The sequence below is a fragment of the Leopardus geoffroyi genome, chromosome B1 (genome assembly GCF_018350155.1).
Source record: "Leopardus geoffroyi isolate Oge1 chromosome B1, O.geoffroyi_Oge1_pat1.0, whole genome shotgun sequence".
Lineage (NCBI taxonomy): Eukaryota > Metazoa > Chordata > Mammalia > Carnivora > Felidae > Leopardus > Leopardus geoffroyi.
In genome coordinates, this window is record NC_059327.1 from 22,593,044 (window position 1) to 22,610,492 (window position 17,449).

General features: G+C 35.1%; 1 protein-coding gene across 9 annotated transcripts in view; it reads right to left on the reverse strand.

Annotated features, from left to right (window-relative positions):
* TUSC3 (tumor suppressor candidate 3) overlaps nucleotides 1–17,449 on the reverse strand; it is a 289,103-nt gene that overhangs the window by 142,675 nt on the left and 128,979 nt on the right. For all 9 annotated transcript variants that reach the window (XM_045455141.1, XM_045455177.1, XM_045455169.1 and 6 more), the window contains one exon: nucleotides 2,359–2,476. In XM_045455141.1, coding sequence (XP_045311097.1) covers nucleotides 2,359–2,476 — 118 coding nt within the window. The remainder of the gene's footprint in view (nucleotides 1–2,358; nucleotides 2,477–17,449) is intronic.

The following is a 17,449-nucleotide window of genomic DNA, read 5'->3' on the forward strand; positions in this document are numbered from 1 at the left end:
CTGACTAACGATGGTTCAACTTTATAATTTTTGGACCTTACAATGGTACCAAAGTAATACACACTCATTAGAAACTGTACTTCGAATTTTGAACTTGGATCTTTTTGTGGGCTAGTAATATGCAATACAATACTAGCTCCTGATGCTGGACAAGGGCAGTGAGTCACAGCCCTCAGTCAGCCATGCAGTCATGAGGGTAAACAACTGATACAGTGACAACCATTCTGTATCCATATAACCATTCTGATTTTCACTTTCACTACCATATTCAATAAATTACAAAGATATTCAACACTTTAATAGGAAACAGACTGTATTAACTGATTTTGTCCAACTGTAGACTAATGTAAGTGCTCTGATCACATTTAAGGTAAGGCTAAACTATAAGGTTCAGTAGTTAAGTGTATTAAATGCATTTTTTACTTGTAATATTTTCAACTTATAATGGGTTTATTGGGACATCATAAACCATCATAAGTTGAAGAAGATCTGTACATATGCATTTTTTAACGTTTATTTATTTATTTTGAGAGAGAGAGAGAGAGAGAGAGAGCGAGCGAGCAGAGGAGGGGCAGAGGGAGAGAGAATCCCAAGCAAGCTCCATACTGTCAGAGCGGAGCCCGACATGGGACTCGAACTCACAAACAGTGAGATCATGACCTGAGCTGAAATCAAGAGTTAGATGCTTAACCAGCTGAGTCACCCAGGTGCCACTATGTTTTTATTATTATATTATTACTATCAGCTCTCTGATCCATAATCTCTTTATGGGTAAGAGCTATGTGTGTGTTTCTCTCGCATCCATTGCTCTGTAGACAGTCAATAATATTTGCTGAACAGGTGAACAAAAAGAAACATCCCAAAAGCAAAATAAATTTATAGGGGAAAAATAAGTAAGGAAACCTAACAGGAATGACCAAGAATAAAGGCTTTTGAAGGTAAAGAGAGAATTTCTCTCATTCAACTGGAAACTGACAAAGAGGAATGAATAATCAATCTGGAAGCAAACAAGCAAAACTACTTACTAATGGCCCATTTATAATTAGTTATCTAGATTCTTTACAAAACTAAGTGCTTTTCTATGACCTGGTAAAGTATTAAGCCAAAGAATGTCACATATGAGAAAAATAAAATAGACCAAACTAGTCAATGCCAGGTACTAACATAAGTTTTACATTTGAAAGGCACTGATCATGCGGTATAAATATAAATATATTAATAAGCGCAGGATAACAGCATAATTAAGAACTAGAGCCCTGGGAGCCAGACTGCTGAGCTCAAATTCTAGCCCTAAATAATACTAAATTTGTAAACTTAGCTAAGCAACCTCCCCATACCTTAACTTCCTTATTTGTGAAATGGAGATCACAATATTTTTCTCATTGGATCATTGTGAACCTAAATGAAAGAATACATATTAAGCATTTCAAAGAGTGCTTGGAAGATGAGTTTAGGAAAGATGATGACACAACCATGACAAAAGTCATGACCACTAGCATCCTTACGCCACAATTCATTACCTTGCTCTACAGAGAAGACTATGTAAATGAGAATGTATTCTTCTGCCTGGGTTGCCGTAACGGAATACCATGGACTGAGCGGCTTAAAAAACAGAAATCTGTTTTCTTACAGCTCTGGAGGCTAGAAGACCAAGATTAAGACAGCAGTAGAACTGTTTCCTAAAAAGACCTCTCTTGCTTTTTTGCAGACAGTCATCTTCTTGGAGTGTCCTTATGTGGCCTTTCCTCTGTGCACGTATTCTCCTAATGTCTTTTCTTATAAGGACACCAGTCCTATTGAATTAGTGTCCCATTCTATCATCTCATTTAACCTTAATTATCTCCTTAAAGGCCCTATCTCCAAATACAGTCACTTTGGGGTTATGGGAGGGACACAATTCAGTCCACCACAGAAAACACTTTAAAATACATATTTAATACTTTACATGTAAAGTTCTCGGTATCTTTCACACTAGAAGCAGCGAGGGTTAAGTAAAAATTACATTGAATTTATACAAAATTTCAAAAATTGGTGCAAAATATCACCTAAACCCAATACAGTTAAATACCAAAATAAGGGTAATGGATGTAAACTACCACTATATACATGAAAAGACATATTTCTTCCATAATGAAAAAGTTAGCATGTGTTTACCACACACACTAATAGAAAAAACTGTGCACTGACAAAGATACTACTGGCTAAAATTACTTTAATCCTATCACACGATTTATTACAACTACTCATTGTATTTATTGACTTATTCAACGAATTGTATTTTTACTTGGCAAACAAAAATGTACCGACCATAACCAACTCTATCATATATAGTAGCAAAATAAGAAACAACTCTTTTACCTGTTGAAAAACATCTGTCCCCTCATCATAGTCCACCATACTGAAGAAGAGTTTGTTACAGAAAGCAGACGAATAGCGCCAGGAGTTAGCCAGTATTTGATATTCTTCATTAGCTTGCCTGATAAAGATAATGGGGCAGAGTAAAAACACGTCAGCACTCAAGCACTAACAAAGCTGTTAGTAAAACAGGTAATTCTAACACATGGGTTGGCTAATTTCTACACATACTGCAAGCATTATTTTTATATTTTTACATGGTTGTAAAAAAAAAATAGAATAGTCCAGGATATTTGAAAACTATGTAAGATTCATACTGTGTTGTCCATAAAGGTTTTCTGCACCACAGCCACAATGACTCATTTACATATTGCTATGACGGCTACTGTGCTGTGTAAGGACACAGTTGAGTAGTTGTAATGGAAACTGTGTGGACTGAAAGCCTGGCATGGCCCTTTAAATAAGCGACAACTCTTATTCTAGAGTTTATGGCATCCCCTATATATATATATATATAATTTAAATCTTCGAATGACTTTTAGTAAAAAACATAAAGCAGATTTTAAGAATATTAGCAATTCAGTTTAACAGAGACAAAAACATAGGCATGTTTTAAATTGTAAATGCAGTTATACTGCATCTTTATATATTCCATTTATCTAAAAATGCAATTACACTCAAAATTACTGTAAGTCAGCAAAAACTTGTCTGGTGGCCGAACCAAATGCCACAAATAAGCCCTCCTCTATGAATATATAGTCATTCCTATTTTGAATTTCTGTTGGACATTTTGCTGATTTTCCGCATATCAAAGCTTTATATCTAAGTGTACAGTTGGATTATTACTAGAAGGACGTAGCCACAGTCTAGAAACAAAAAGCAACATGGGATCATTAAAGCATTTTTTTTAAAAAAGTGTGTTCCCTCCATATAATTAAGAAAGGAGTTTATCTTCTTCTTCTCCCCAAAATGGAAGAGATAAAAATGCACAATCTCAACATAACATAAAAGACTTGGAGGACAGTCAGCAGCAGATAAGAGATTTCATGAAGTACCTGGAAAACAGAAAGCTAGTGGCGAAGTTTTGATGGAGAAGGGTACAGTCACAAAGTGAGACTGCAGTGCAGGAAAGAGTTAGGAAAAGTGCTAGGTTAAGAAGCAGCAGAGTCTGGAAGTAAGAAATGGAACTCAAAATAGAGATAATTAAATTTCTTTATAGAGAACAGAAGACCCAAACTTCTGCCCCACTCCCAACCAGTCCCAATGTCAGTCTTTCTACGGCGAAATGAAAAAAAAAAAAAAAAAATCACCTTATATTTGAGGAAAACCTGACATGATTTAAAAAACAAAACAGATTCCAGAAGAAACTGTCTTATGTACAAGCTAACAAGCTACCCTGTTACCGTTTCATGGATGCTGGCAGAAAAGATGAGACGGCGGGGTCAGAGACAAAGGACTTTATTACTTCATGTCTGTTAGCATCAGTTCCTCTTGCCCCCAAATCTTACCAGTGACACAAAGGGTCCCTCATGAATGCCAGCACACAGTTAACTGTGTTACAGGAGAGGAACAAGTTTGAGGCACTTACTGTTTTTATAACAAATGAAATAAATGTGCTTTGTTCAGTGGAAGACGTTATTTCCTTCCTTAAGGCTTCTCACTGTACATGTCCAGGAAAAGAGCAGCCAAGCCTATGCCTTCTTGGCATAACCGGTAAAAACATGCAGGGATCCTCAGGGCCCCTGACAGACTGCTTCTTCCAATAGTATTCAACAAACACACACACACACACACACACACACACACACACACACACACACACACACAGAATGGTATCACAGAAAAGGAACAAAGAAAATAAAGGACAGCATTTAAAATTTAACATATGACTGTTCAAATTAAATACCAACATAAGAAGATAGAGTTAAATAAAATTCAAAAAACAAAAAATTCACAGGTGGACTACATTTGGAAAAAGAAAAGAGGAAGGGACCCAGAGATATAACTCCCAAATTTCAACTTTCAGAGGAGACCTAGAAAAAGAAGCGAGCATGGAGGAAATACTTCTGTAGACACAATACAATTAAAGGAGACTAAGTCTCCACACTTAAAATTACTTCCTAGGTTCTGCATAAGAGGATTGGGAAAAGACAGACACGCAGACATACTGTGGTATTTTAGATCATTATAGATAAAAAGAATGTCTGACCAAAAAAAAAAAAAAATGCAACAATGACAAACAATGAGATTGACTGGGCTTGGACTAGTATTTAGCAGCACTAGATATTGGCAGATAATGGAACAATTCCTTCAGTGTTGAGAGCATGTTATTTTCAATGTATAATTCTATATCAAACCAATTTTAAGTTTGAAATAAACATGTTCTCAGAGATGTAAGAAACATGAAATTGACTTAGGGTGTAAATGGTAGAAAGGGAATATGAATGAAAAAATAAGAAAACTTAAGAGTATGATAGGAATACTATAAGAAATGGAAAAGGGCAACCAGAATTATGGTTAAGGTAGGAAGGGTAGAAGATGTCTAAGAAAGCTGTGATCCAACTAAGAAACTATGAAGTACAAATTAGAACTGAAATTTAATTGGACTTTAAAATGAAAAGATTCTAAGCAGTCATCAGAATCAGTACAAGTTGGAAGATACTAAGACCATAGTATGGAAGACATATTTGCTCCAGGAAAAACTATAAGAAAATGAATATAAAAGGTCTAAATAAAATGCAAATTAAAATGTATCATAATTTTGATTAGTTGGAAATGAGAAAGGTTAATTATTTTCAATAGTATAGAATGTAAATGGTATCAACTCTGAAAACATGAAAGTACAATTAACAAGATTTGGTAGGTAAAAGGGAAGGAAAAGAAGGAACAAGAAAGGGTGTGTTTGCTAATCTTCATATGACAAATGAGGGAACCAAGAGATGTCATCTCTAGTTAGTGGACAAGAAATAAAAGGATGCTATTTATTGTTACAATAATAAAAGAAGAAGGGGAGAAATGAGTTAAATCCTTACCTGTCATAGCAAGAAATGTCAAGACAAGTATGCTGTATGAAATATTGTTATAACATTTAGATATATGAAGGAAAAAAAAAACCACGAGAGGAAGAAAACCCAAAGAAATTATAGTGATTGCCCATAGCCAAGTATACAAATACATGAGTGCAAAGACTAGGGTGTGTAGTTGTTCATTTTAGGCTTTTTCTTTCTTTTATTATTAACAAGGAGCACATAATATTGCTGTTACTAAAATACGTATTTAAAAGGGCTAAATATGAACAGGGCTCTATAATCTGAGGTCAGCATAAAGACCTTCAGGACATCTTTTTACTGGACCATAGTACAAACACAGACGACTGCAAGGATCGGCCTAAGGCTGCACTGGGCTCAGTAGGCAGAAATATGTTCAATGAAAATGGTCATAATCTTTTAAAGCTCTGGTGGTTAAATAAGATTTACTTTAGTATAATTCACTGCAAAACTACTTACTGAGGACTTAATGACAGTGAATGAGCTAAACTCCAAAGTCTCTGCTGTCAGGAAGTTGATACTTTAGTGGGGAGACATAATAAACAACCAAGTGACAAATTAAACTTTCCATATACACTGAGAACATAGCACATGGAACTGGCATTGCAGCAAACAGTGGAGGCTCTACGGAGATGGCATGTCCTAAAAGGTTTCTCAGATAAAGTGACTCTGAAGCTCAGGTCCCAAGGATGAGAAGAACACATTATCGAAACAAGCTGGAGAATAAAGACTTCAGGCGGCAGGAAGAGCAAGCACAAAGGCCTAACAAGGGAAAGAACCAAAAGGCAAAAAGGAGCTGTGGCATAAATGAGGACATGCGCTCTGTTTATGAGAGGAATACACAGCCTGTGCCCTCCCTCATCTACTTAAAGTAGTGCCTCACTGCTACAATAAAAACAGTAAAAACCAGCATAAGTCCTAAAATCTGATTTGATTTTTGTCATATGGAATATAATATTACTGGAAAGTATTCACCATTGATTTTTAAAGAAGCACTTGACACAGTGAATTGGCAGCAACAATTAAGTATGTCTGAACATCTTTGCATGCAAATAAAACTCAAGAGGACAATGCGACCTTAAAAAAAAAAATCAAACAGGTAACACTGCAATTAAAAAAAAAAAGTGTATTTTTACACAGAAGAACATTTTAACTTCAGAAAAATGAAACTCAGAAAAACAGCATCTCAGCAAAAACTTGCATTCTTGGGACGATGCTATTCTAAGAAATGAAAATGCTTCATTCCGAAAAATAATGCAGGAAGAAAACAATCAAATTTTACTATTCAACATCTGTGTACAGTATCTTATAGAATGATGATGTGAGACAGGGATAATGTTGAATTTCTTTCCCTCATAATGTTGTAACCTAAGCCCAGACCTACTAGAATGTACATACATTCATTCACTCATTAATTCATTACACAAATATACTTTAGTGCCACCAAAAATTAATATAAGAGCAAGGGCTCTGATCTTAAGGAGAACACAATCCAAGGGGAAAGAGAGGCCTCATGCAAGTATACACAACAGTTCAGATCATCAAATATACTCTGAAGAAAATAAAGCAAGATTATGTGACAGAGTACTGAGGAGTCAAGGAGGATGAGTTAATTTTGCCTTTTAACTCTGTATCTGTATCAATCCACTTTTTCAATTAAATTTCCCAAGTAGCAATTGTAGATTCTATCCCATGTTCTCAAATCCTAAGGAGTTTCCCATTGCCTATCTAATGAAGACAATGGGCAGAATGAAGACAAGATCCTCCTGGCCACAACTTGTATCTATGGCCTACGTCTATATGAACTGTCTACACTTAAAGACTCTCCGTTTTATGACATCCATGTTCATTCTTTGAGCTTAAATCTCTTGCTTAGACTGTCCTTCTTTCTTTCAAAGCTTGCTTAAAAACTGCTTCTCCTTCAGAAGTCACTTCAAATCTCTACACCTACAATGCTTGTTAAGGCAAGTGCCTGAAATGGAAATTCTCAGCTAATGCATAGCACTATTTAATGCATATATCTGTTCTGTTTATGCATATTGTATTTATGCACTGATTGTTCAATGTCTAGGACCTAGTACAGAACAGTCATTTAACAAAGGTTTGATGATGGTGATAATAACATACTTTCCTAAATATATATATACATATATATATACATATATATATGTATATATATATGCTCTAAAACTAAATATCACTACATTTAAGTTTCTGACTTCTAAAGGGACTAAAAGCCCACTTTGTGAGATTTACATTACAGGTTAATGTCTCTTTTAAGACCAATTTACTTCACTCTATCGGTGGTCTTGGGAAGAAAAAGAAGAAATACTTTAAATTCTAAGTTACCATCACAAATACATGGTATTTCCCAAAGGAATGGTAGTCATAATTTGAAAGGTTATAATGACTAAATCATCATCGAACATCATCTAATATAATGACTAAGTCATCATCTAACATCTAACATCATCTAACATAATTCATGTTAATTTCATATGCAAATATGGAATCTAGATCTAAATCATCAACGATGTTTATTCAGCATTTTAATATATGCTGCAATAATAAAGAAGTATAACTCACAATCTCCACCTTTAAGAAGCTTCTTAGAGAAATGAACAGAAACACGCTAACACATAAGTAAATACATTCAGCTGACCCTTGAACGACATGGATTTGAACTGCAAAGATCCACTTATATGCAAATTTTTGGATATAATACAGTATTGGAAATGTATTTTCTCAATAACAACCTCTTTTCTCTAGCTTTATTGTAAGAATACCATATATAATACATGTTACATATAAAATATTTGTAAGTCGACTCTTTATGTTATGGGTGAAGCTTCCTGTCAACAGTATGCTATTAGTCAAGTTTTAGGGGAGTCAAAAGTTATGCACAGATATTCAACTGTGTGGGGGTCAGTCCCCTAACTCATGTGTTGTTCAAAGATCAACTATATATTAAGAAAAGAATGCAGATTGTAAGTGCCATATATATATGTAGAGGAGAATGAGATCACAGTAGATTAGAGCAGTTGTATAAAGTGTGAATGTGAAAAATTCAAAGAGAATGGAAGGACTAAAATTATAATCAAAAGGACAGGAAGAGAACATTAAGGTAGAAAATGCACTATAAACAAGGACTACCCAGTCTGAAATGTATATTATGCATTTCAAATAACAGAATATAAGCTTCATGTGCGAAACTAAGCAGAGATTGGAAGCTTTCTTTCAGTAGAAAGATAAATAGGACCTTGATTTTATTCTATAAACAGTGAACAACTATGAGTGTTTTGAAAAAAGTGGATTATGCAAAATACTAATTTAAAAATCAGGATCTGGCAACAGTGTGTACAGCATATTGGAGGGGAAGAAAATAAATGGAAGGCACTTAGAATGTTACTATACTGGTCTAATTGGGAAAATATATGAGGTCATTAAAATAGTACATAAATGAAATGATGACGTATTTCTTACACATTCTCCTTTGGAACCTAGAGCACCAAAGTAATCAAAAAATTTTCTAGACAGGTTGCTTCTACTTAAGGATATATCTAGCTGTAATACAGAATTGCAGAGAAGCCAAGCAAATTATACTTTCTCAACACAAATGCAGTACTTTGAGAAAATTTAATACTGACAGGGTAGATGGGGCTTTTTTTCTGTTGGGTGCAATTCAGTAGCAACAGCATCAGTGAACAGATCTGTCTGTCATTAAAAATAATTCAGTGAGCCTGAGAAATACATATTTCAACATTAATGATATCTAATCAAAGTGAAAAGGACTCCTTAGAGGGAATGTGCACCAATAACATAAACTGACTTCTATAAACTTGACTCCGTTATCCCTCAGCCCCATATTCCAACTCCTTAATGCTTAATAGGTAAACAGAGAAATCCAAACTAATAATGGCAAAGAAATTCACTGGATTCTTGCATATGTCTATGTCAGCTTAGACTAACAACCAAATTAAGACCTCACCAGTGCTCAGCACACTTCAGACCTCACTGCCATCTGAAATTCAAAGTTGACAAGCACAAAAGCTACAAGCACTTAACTGTTACCTAAAAAAATATTTTTTTTGTTTTGGTAGTTCACAGGAATGGAAGAGGCCCAATTTTACCAATTCAAAGGACATTCTAAATTGTTCTAATATACTCAAATGCAGCCTGAAGAGGGCACTCAAGTTGCATCAAAGCATCCAGGAAGGTTTAGGCAATAGCCGCAGGGCATGCTTCTGTTAACTCCATTATATTAAGTCTTCTCAATTTTTTATTACAGGAACAAGAAAAAAACACCACTTAATCCAAAGACCGTAACTTTTTAGTATTATAACCCCTTTTAAAAGGTTATGTAAAACTAAAAGGGATTATTAATCTGTAGCTGTAGATGTTTAACATATTTCCCATGATGAAAGTAATTTTTATCTTTAATGTCCTTGAAGGGATTTTTTGAAGAAACATGGTTTCTCTTTTTAATATTAACCAAACTTTCTAGAAAGTAACAGATTCTTATCAAAATCTCAATGTATGCCTTTTAGAGTGATATATTTATGACAACTTATGTCTGTATATAAATATATATTGCAATGTTATTCCAAAGTATTTCTTCATAAAACCCCTAATTAATCAATTTTTATAGATAATGATATATAAAGAGAGATCTGGTTGAGTAGAACTGCCTATTACGTATGGTTCCGATAGCCTGAAGAGAAAAACAAACAAACTGGTAAACAGCGCCCTGTACAAACATTTTAACAGGGTGATTTTTCTCTGGCTGTGCTATACACGCCTAGGATTCTACTAAATATACTAAAATGTACTAAATAGACCCAAAGCTTCTGAAGAGTTGAGGTACCAACAGTTCACTACTACACTGTAATTGACTTTGCATAATTCACTACTTGGTGAACATGTTCCATGTTTCCTATGCATTTTTTTTTTCCTTCTCAGTCCTACGTAGATTACCTTTCCTTAGAAAATAACTCTAACATGAAACATGTGATTCAGACACATATCTCAAGGCAAAAATGTATATGGATATACGAGATATTAAATTGTATATATATATGCATAGTTACCAGTTTACAACTCAGTAAACTTTTTGCTCTCTTTTAAAACTGGTAACAACAGGGGCTCCTGGGTGCCTCAGTTGACCATTGACTCTTGATTTTGGCTCAAGTCAGGATCTCATGGTATGTGGGATCAAGCCCTGCACTGGGCTCCTGGGATTCTCTCTCTTCGTGTGTGTGTGTGTGTGTGTCTCTCTCTCTCTCTCTCTCTCTCTCTCTTCCCTCCCTGACTCATGCTTACTTTCCCTCTCAAAATAAATATTACATAAATAAATAATAAAATGGTAACAAGATATAAATGCTTCAATATTGTATATATCAGAAGAAGACTGGCACACAATGCAGTAATAAACTGATTCACCCATTGTTCTCTTAAGTTTATACACACACAGTATAGATATGAAAACTATAATATATATTTGATCAATATTTGTAGAACTAACAATAAAGAATTAACAGATGAATGAAAAAATGGATGAAGCAATACAGTGTTTGGAAAGGGCAAAAATGAGCAGAAAGGCTTAAGGCACGTCTCAAGATACGTCCATCCATTAGGGAAATGTTTACAATGTTAAATGATGAATACAAACAAGTGATCAAGTTCAAAACTATGTAAATCTTGTTCATAATAACTTGCCCAGGAATCATTAAAATATCCAAATTGTCTACTGAATAAACGAATACATCTGTCATAAAAACTAACAAGTTGAAATCAGGGAAGCATTAATTCACACCTCGAATCCTACAGGATTCTTTAAAAATGCTATGCTTTGATTTCATGTCTGCCTAATACATACAACCTTGAGAGAACTTTGTTGGAATCAATCAAAAAGGCAGACCTAAGATTAAAAAAAATGTATTCCATGAGATGCACATTAGGTGTTTTCTACTTCATGAAAAGCATCACCATCATCAGTGACGTGACATTTATCGAGGCATTATATCTGGCATTATACCATGTGCCAGAACCCTTTTACACGTCTACACCCAGATCATTTGGCCTCCACAAAGCCTTGTAATACAGGTACTAGTTTTATCTGTTTCATTTGATGAATCTGAAGAACAGAATTTAATCATCTTACCTCTGTTCTACGCCCAGTAATTATCAGAGCCAGAAGAGTATGAATTCAGATAGTAAGAGACAGGTTACAACTACAGCCAGGCTACATATAAACACAGAGATGCAAATTCAGTTCTCAGAGTATTGTTACCCGAGCACTTGAATAAAAAATCACCTGGGATTTTTTTCCCCAGGACTTTGGGGTTTTGTTTGTTTGTTTGTTTGTTTGTTTTCTCAGCAGTTTTAGGTTTTAGGTTTATGACAAAATTGGAGGGAGAAATAGAGATTTCCCATACACTCCTTGCCCTCACACATACACAGACCCTCCCATTATCAACATCATTAACCAGCATGGTATGTTTTGTTTTTTGGTTATTTTTTTACTATGAATGAACATATCATCCAATTCCACAATTTACCTCGGGGTTCACTCTTAATAATATTGTACATTCTGTGGGTCTGCACTACAGTATAATGACACACACCTATCATTATAATATCTACAGAGTATGGTCACTGCCCTACAAGTCCTGTGCTCTCCCTATTCATCTCTCACCACTCACTCCCGGCAACCAATGATCTTTATTGTGTCCAGATTTCTGACTTTTCCAGAATGTCATACAGTTGGAATTAAACAGTATACAGCCTTCTCAAATTGGCTTCTTTCACTTAGTGACATGCATTTAAGGTTCTTCCATGTCTTTTCATGTCTTGAGAGCTGATTTCATGTCTTGAGAGCTGAATGAATGACATTCCATTGTTTGGATGTACCAATTTATCCATTTACCCACTGAAAAACATCACGGTTGTTTCCAAGTTTTTGGCAGCTATGAGTAAAGCTGCTATTAACATCTTTGTGCAGGTTTTTGCGGGGATATTGTTTTCAACTTCTTTGGATAAATACTACAACGAGTGATTGCTATCATATGACAAGAATCTGTTTAGTTTTGTGAAGAAACTTTCTTCCTAAGCATCTATGTACAATTTTGTATTCCTACCAGCAATGTCTGAGAGTTCCTATTACTTCATGTCCTTGTCAGTATTTAGTGTTCTCAGTTTTGTTTTGTTTTGTTTCATTCTAAGAGTTGTGTAGTGGTATTTCATTACCATCGTAATTTTCATTTCCCTGATGACATATCATGTGAAGCATCTTTTCATATTCTGATCAGCCATCTGTATATCTTCTTTGGTGAGGTGTCTTTCAAGGTCTTTGGCCCATTTTTTAGTTGGCTTGTGTTTTTATTCTTTTAAGAGTATTTTTATATTTTGGATAATAGTCCTTTAGGAGTCTTCTGCAAACATTTTCTCCCAGTCTGTGGCTTGTCTACTAATTCTCTTGAAATTGTCCTCTCACAGAGCAGAAATTTTTCATTTTTTAATGAAGTCTAGTTTATCATTTATTATTTCTTTCATGAATTGTATCTTTGGATACTCTACCTAAAAATGGTGTCACCGTGCCCAAGGTCATACAGGTTTTCTCATGTTATCTTCTAGTTTTATAGTTTTGCATTTACAATTAGGTCTACAGATTTTGAGTTAATTTTTGTGATGGGTATAAGGTCTGTATCTAGATTCTTTTTTTTTTTTTTGCATGTGGATGTCTAGCTGTTCTAGCACCATTTGTCAGAGTGATTGTCTTTGCATCGCCGTGTTGCTTTTTGCCTCTTTCATCAAAAATCTGCTATTTATGGAGGTCTATTTCTGGGTTCTCTATTCTGTTCCACTGATGTATTCATCTATTTTTTCATCAATATTACACTCTCCTGATTACTGTAGCTTTAGAATAAATCTTAAAATCGGGTAGTATCAGCTCTCCAATTTCACTCTTCTCCTTAATACGGTGTTGATTATCCTGGAACATTTGCCTCTCCATATAAACTTTAGAATCAGTTTATCATGATCTACAAAGTGACATGCTGGAGGTTTTTTTTTTTTTTCTTTCTTTTTTTTTTTTTATTGGGATTGCACTAAATGTATAGATCAAATTGGGAAGAACTGACATCTTGAAAATAGTCTTCTTATCCATGAACATAAAATATCTCTATTATCTCTTTGATTTTATTCATTGTTTTTGTAATTTTTCTTCTATAGATCTTTTACATATTTTGTTAGTTATCCCTTAGTACTTTTTTCATTTTGGGGGTGTTAATGTAAACGGCATTGTTTTTAATTTCATGTATTGTTGTGGTATATAGGAAAGTAACTGGCTTCTGTATCTTAGCCTTGTATCATGCAACCCTGAAATAATTCCTCTTTAGTTCCAAACGTCTTTTTTTGTTGATTCTTCCGGATTTTCTACAAAGATAATCATATCGTCTGTAAACAGAAACAGTTTTATATCTTTTTTCCCCCAACTGTACATATTTTATTTCCTTTTCTAAGTTTTTATCTGACCTTCATTTATTCCTTCTTTGATGTTCTTCCTTTCTTTTTACATAGATCCAAGTTTTTAACCTATAGATTTTCTTTCTCTCTAAAGAACTTCTTTTAAAACATTTCTTATAAGGCAGGTCAACAAATTTCTTATAAGGTCAGCAACAAATCTCAATTTCTGTTTGTCTGACAAACTACCCTTCACTTGTGAAAAATAATTTTGCAGGGTACAGAATTCTAGGTGGTTTTTTTTTTTCCCCTTTCTCTCAACATTTGAGTAGTTCATTCCATTCTCTTACTGTTTGCATGGTATCTGAAAAGTCAGATGCAATTCTTGTTTTTGTTCCTCCATAGGTAAGGTTTTTTACCCCCTGCTCTGGCTTCTTTCAGGAATTTGTGTTTGATTCTTTGAAGACAATGTGGCAAGGTGTAGTTTATTTGGCATTTATCCTGCTTGGTCTTCCCTGGCTTTCTCAATCTGTACTTTAGCATCTGACATTAATCTGGAGAAATCTCAATCATTACCGTTGCAAATATTTCTTCTGTTCCTCTGTTTCTTCTCCTTTTGGTATTCCCTTTAGACACGTATTGAAATTTTTACAGTTGTCCCACAGTCCTTGGATAGTCTCTTTTTCTCAGGCTTTGTTCTCTCTGCTTTTCAGTTTTCAAAGATTCTGATATATCCTCTAGCCCAGTGATTCTTTCCTCAGCCACGTCCAGTCTACTAGTAAGTCCAGCAAAGGCAGCCTTCATTTCTGTTAGTGATTTTTTTTAATTTATGTTTTAATTTACATTCAAGTTAGTTATACAGTGCAACAATGATTCTAGGAGTAGACTCCTTGATGCCCCTTACCCATTTAGTCCATCACCCCTCCCACAACCCCTCCAGTAACCCTCTGTTCCTCTCCATATTTATGAGTCTCTTCTGTTTTGTCCTGCACCCTGTTTTTATATTCTCTTTGCTTCCCTTCCCTTATGTTCATCCATTTTGTATCACAGAGTCCTTATATGAGTGAAATCTTTTACCTCTAGTCTTTCTTTTTGGTTCTCTTTTAGGATTCCCATCTCTCTGCTTACATTGCCCATCTGTCCTTGCATGCAATCTACTTTATCCATTATAGCTCTTGGCATATTAATCAGATATTTCAAATTCCTGCTCTGATAATTCCAATCTCCCTGCCATGTCTGATTCTGATGCTTGCTTTTTCTCTTCAAATTGTGTTTTTTTGCCTTTTGATATGTCTTGTATATTTTTCATGATAACCAGAGATGATGTGTCAGGAGGAAAGGCACTGCTACAAATAGGCCTTTAAAAATGTAGTGGCAAGGGATGCGTGGGTGGCTTAGTTGGTTAAGCGACCGACTTCGGCTCAGGTCATGATCTCACAGTTCATGGGTTCAAGCCCCGTGTCAGGCTCTGTGCTGACAGCTCTGAGCCTGTAGCCTGCTTCGGATTCTATCTCCCTTTTTCCCTGCCCCTCCCCTGCCTTCTCATGCTTCATCTCTGTCTCAAAAAAAAAAAAAAAAAAAAAAATCATTAAAAAAAAAAGTTTAAAAAACGCAGTGGTGAGATGTGAGAATAGGAGATTTGATCTATAGTCCTATAATTAGGTCTCAGTCTTTTAGTAAGCCTATGCCCCTTGACTGTAAATGTCACAACTGCTTTTCAGGTTTTTTTTCTCCTCTGGGAGAAAATGGGATAGAAAGGCTAGAGTGGGATGGAGTTGGGAATTTCTTTCATTCACATGAAATACTAGTTGGGTATTCTCCTTCCCCAGGTCACTTAGTCTCTGATAATACTCCAGCAGGTTAGAGTCTAGTTAACAAGTTTCCCCTGAGAACAGGCTTTATTAAGAAGAACAAAGTGATCTGGTATATTTCAAAATGTTTCCATTCCCCTCCACCTATAAAAAACCCAGAGGACTTTTCACTGATATTAACTACAGGAATCTGGTCAAGCTCCTGGAGGTAAATCTCAAATACTAAAGGGGCTCCCCATGACTGGGTCCCCCTTGGTTTTTTAACCCTTAGAGTTGTCTGCACTGAGCCTCCGGCAATTCATCAATTACAGTTTAGGTTTTCTACCTCAGCATTTGTTCCCACACTGGTTTCTGCTGGTTGGTCTCTGCTGTGGTAAGCTAGGACACTCACTGTATTCTCTTTCCCTTCCAATTTTGGATCTCTTCTAGATCTAGGAAGAGCAGATTTTTCAGTCTGTTCAACATTTTACTTGTTGACAGGATGGAGTTGTAACTTCTAAGCCAGCTTGTTATATGCAAAATTGGAAACCAAAAGTGGATTATTTGTTTCAATACAAATCCTTGACCACATATCCTGTTAAATTAGTTAGAATCCATTAAGAATGTATTCCAGAACTATATATATTGTAACTAGCTTTCCAACTATATTTTATGCACACAGAAGTATGAGAACAGCTGGTATAAATGAACAATAAAAAAAAATAAATAAACCACAAAAACAAAAACAAAAACAAATCAATGGAACGGCCTCTTAGATGAAGTATTTTCATCTGATCCTGTACTACATTTCCCCCCAAAAGTTAAACATATTAATCTATGTACAGAAAGAAAAACACTATATAAAAGTATAATAATTTGGTATAATAGCTATATAACATTCTCAACATGACCTCTAAATTATGTAATACTAATCTTATTATTACCTTTCTGGCCAAGCAGGAAAATATATATATATATGGCGCGCATATATATATATAATGCGCGCCATATATATACATGGCATCTGAGTTCTGAAAATCTGGACTTGTGTACTGGCATTGTGCTTCATAATAATTCCAAGTTTATACTTAGAAAAGTCACATATACTTTGTGTATCTTTCCCTTCGTAGCAGGACAATGATAACTCCTCTCTCAGTGACTGTCATGAAGTTAAAAGCCTGAGACGTAACAGTCTTACTAAAAGGCAAAGGGTTATGCAAATCTCAAAGTGTTCCTCGTCTACCTTAAAATCTCCTGACTGCATTTTCAAATATCATCATCTATTCCCTCTTACTCTACACCAGGGCCCCAAATTTTCTTTTACTTCCTTCAATAAACTAGGCTTACTCATGAAGTTGAATTGTTTTTACGTGCTCTTCCTTCCTCTCTTCAACCCTACTTTGTCTAGACACAGAGCACAGACACACTTCGCACACACATCACACAAACTTGTCCAGAGATAGGAACAGATATACATGCCTTGTAAATGCCTAGTCATCACATAGATCTTATTACCTCAATTATTATTTTGCAAAATAAGCCTTTTTTAGACACGAGTATTAACAGAGAAGAGCAGGGTCCTCTCAAAGATCTCTGTGCTTTTCCTTCATCGTATTTGCGAGACAGGTAATTAGAAGGTTAACTATGTAATGTGATACTATTGGGCTCTTCAACTAAATTCTGAGATCAATGAGAGCTGCAACCAGGTCAGTTTGTTCACATTCTCTCCCTAGCATCCAGAACAATATCTATACATAGTGACTGTTCAATAAATATTGGTTCAAAAAATAAATTAAA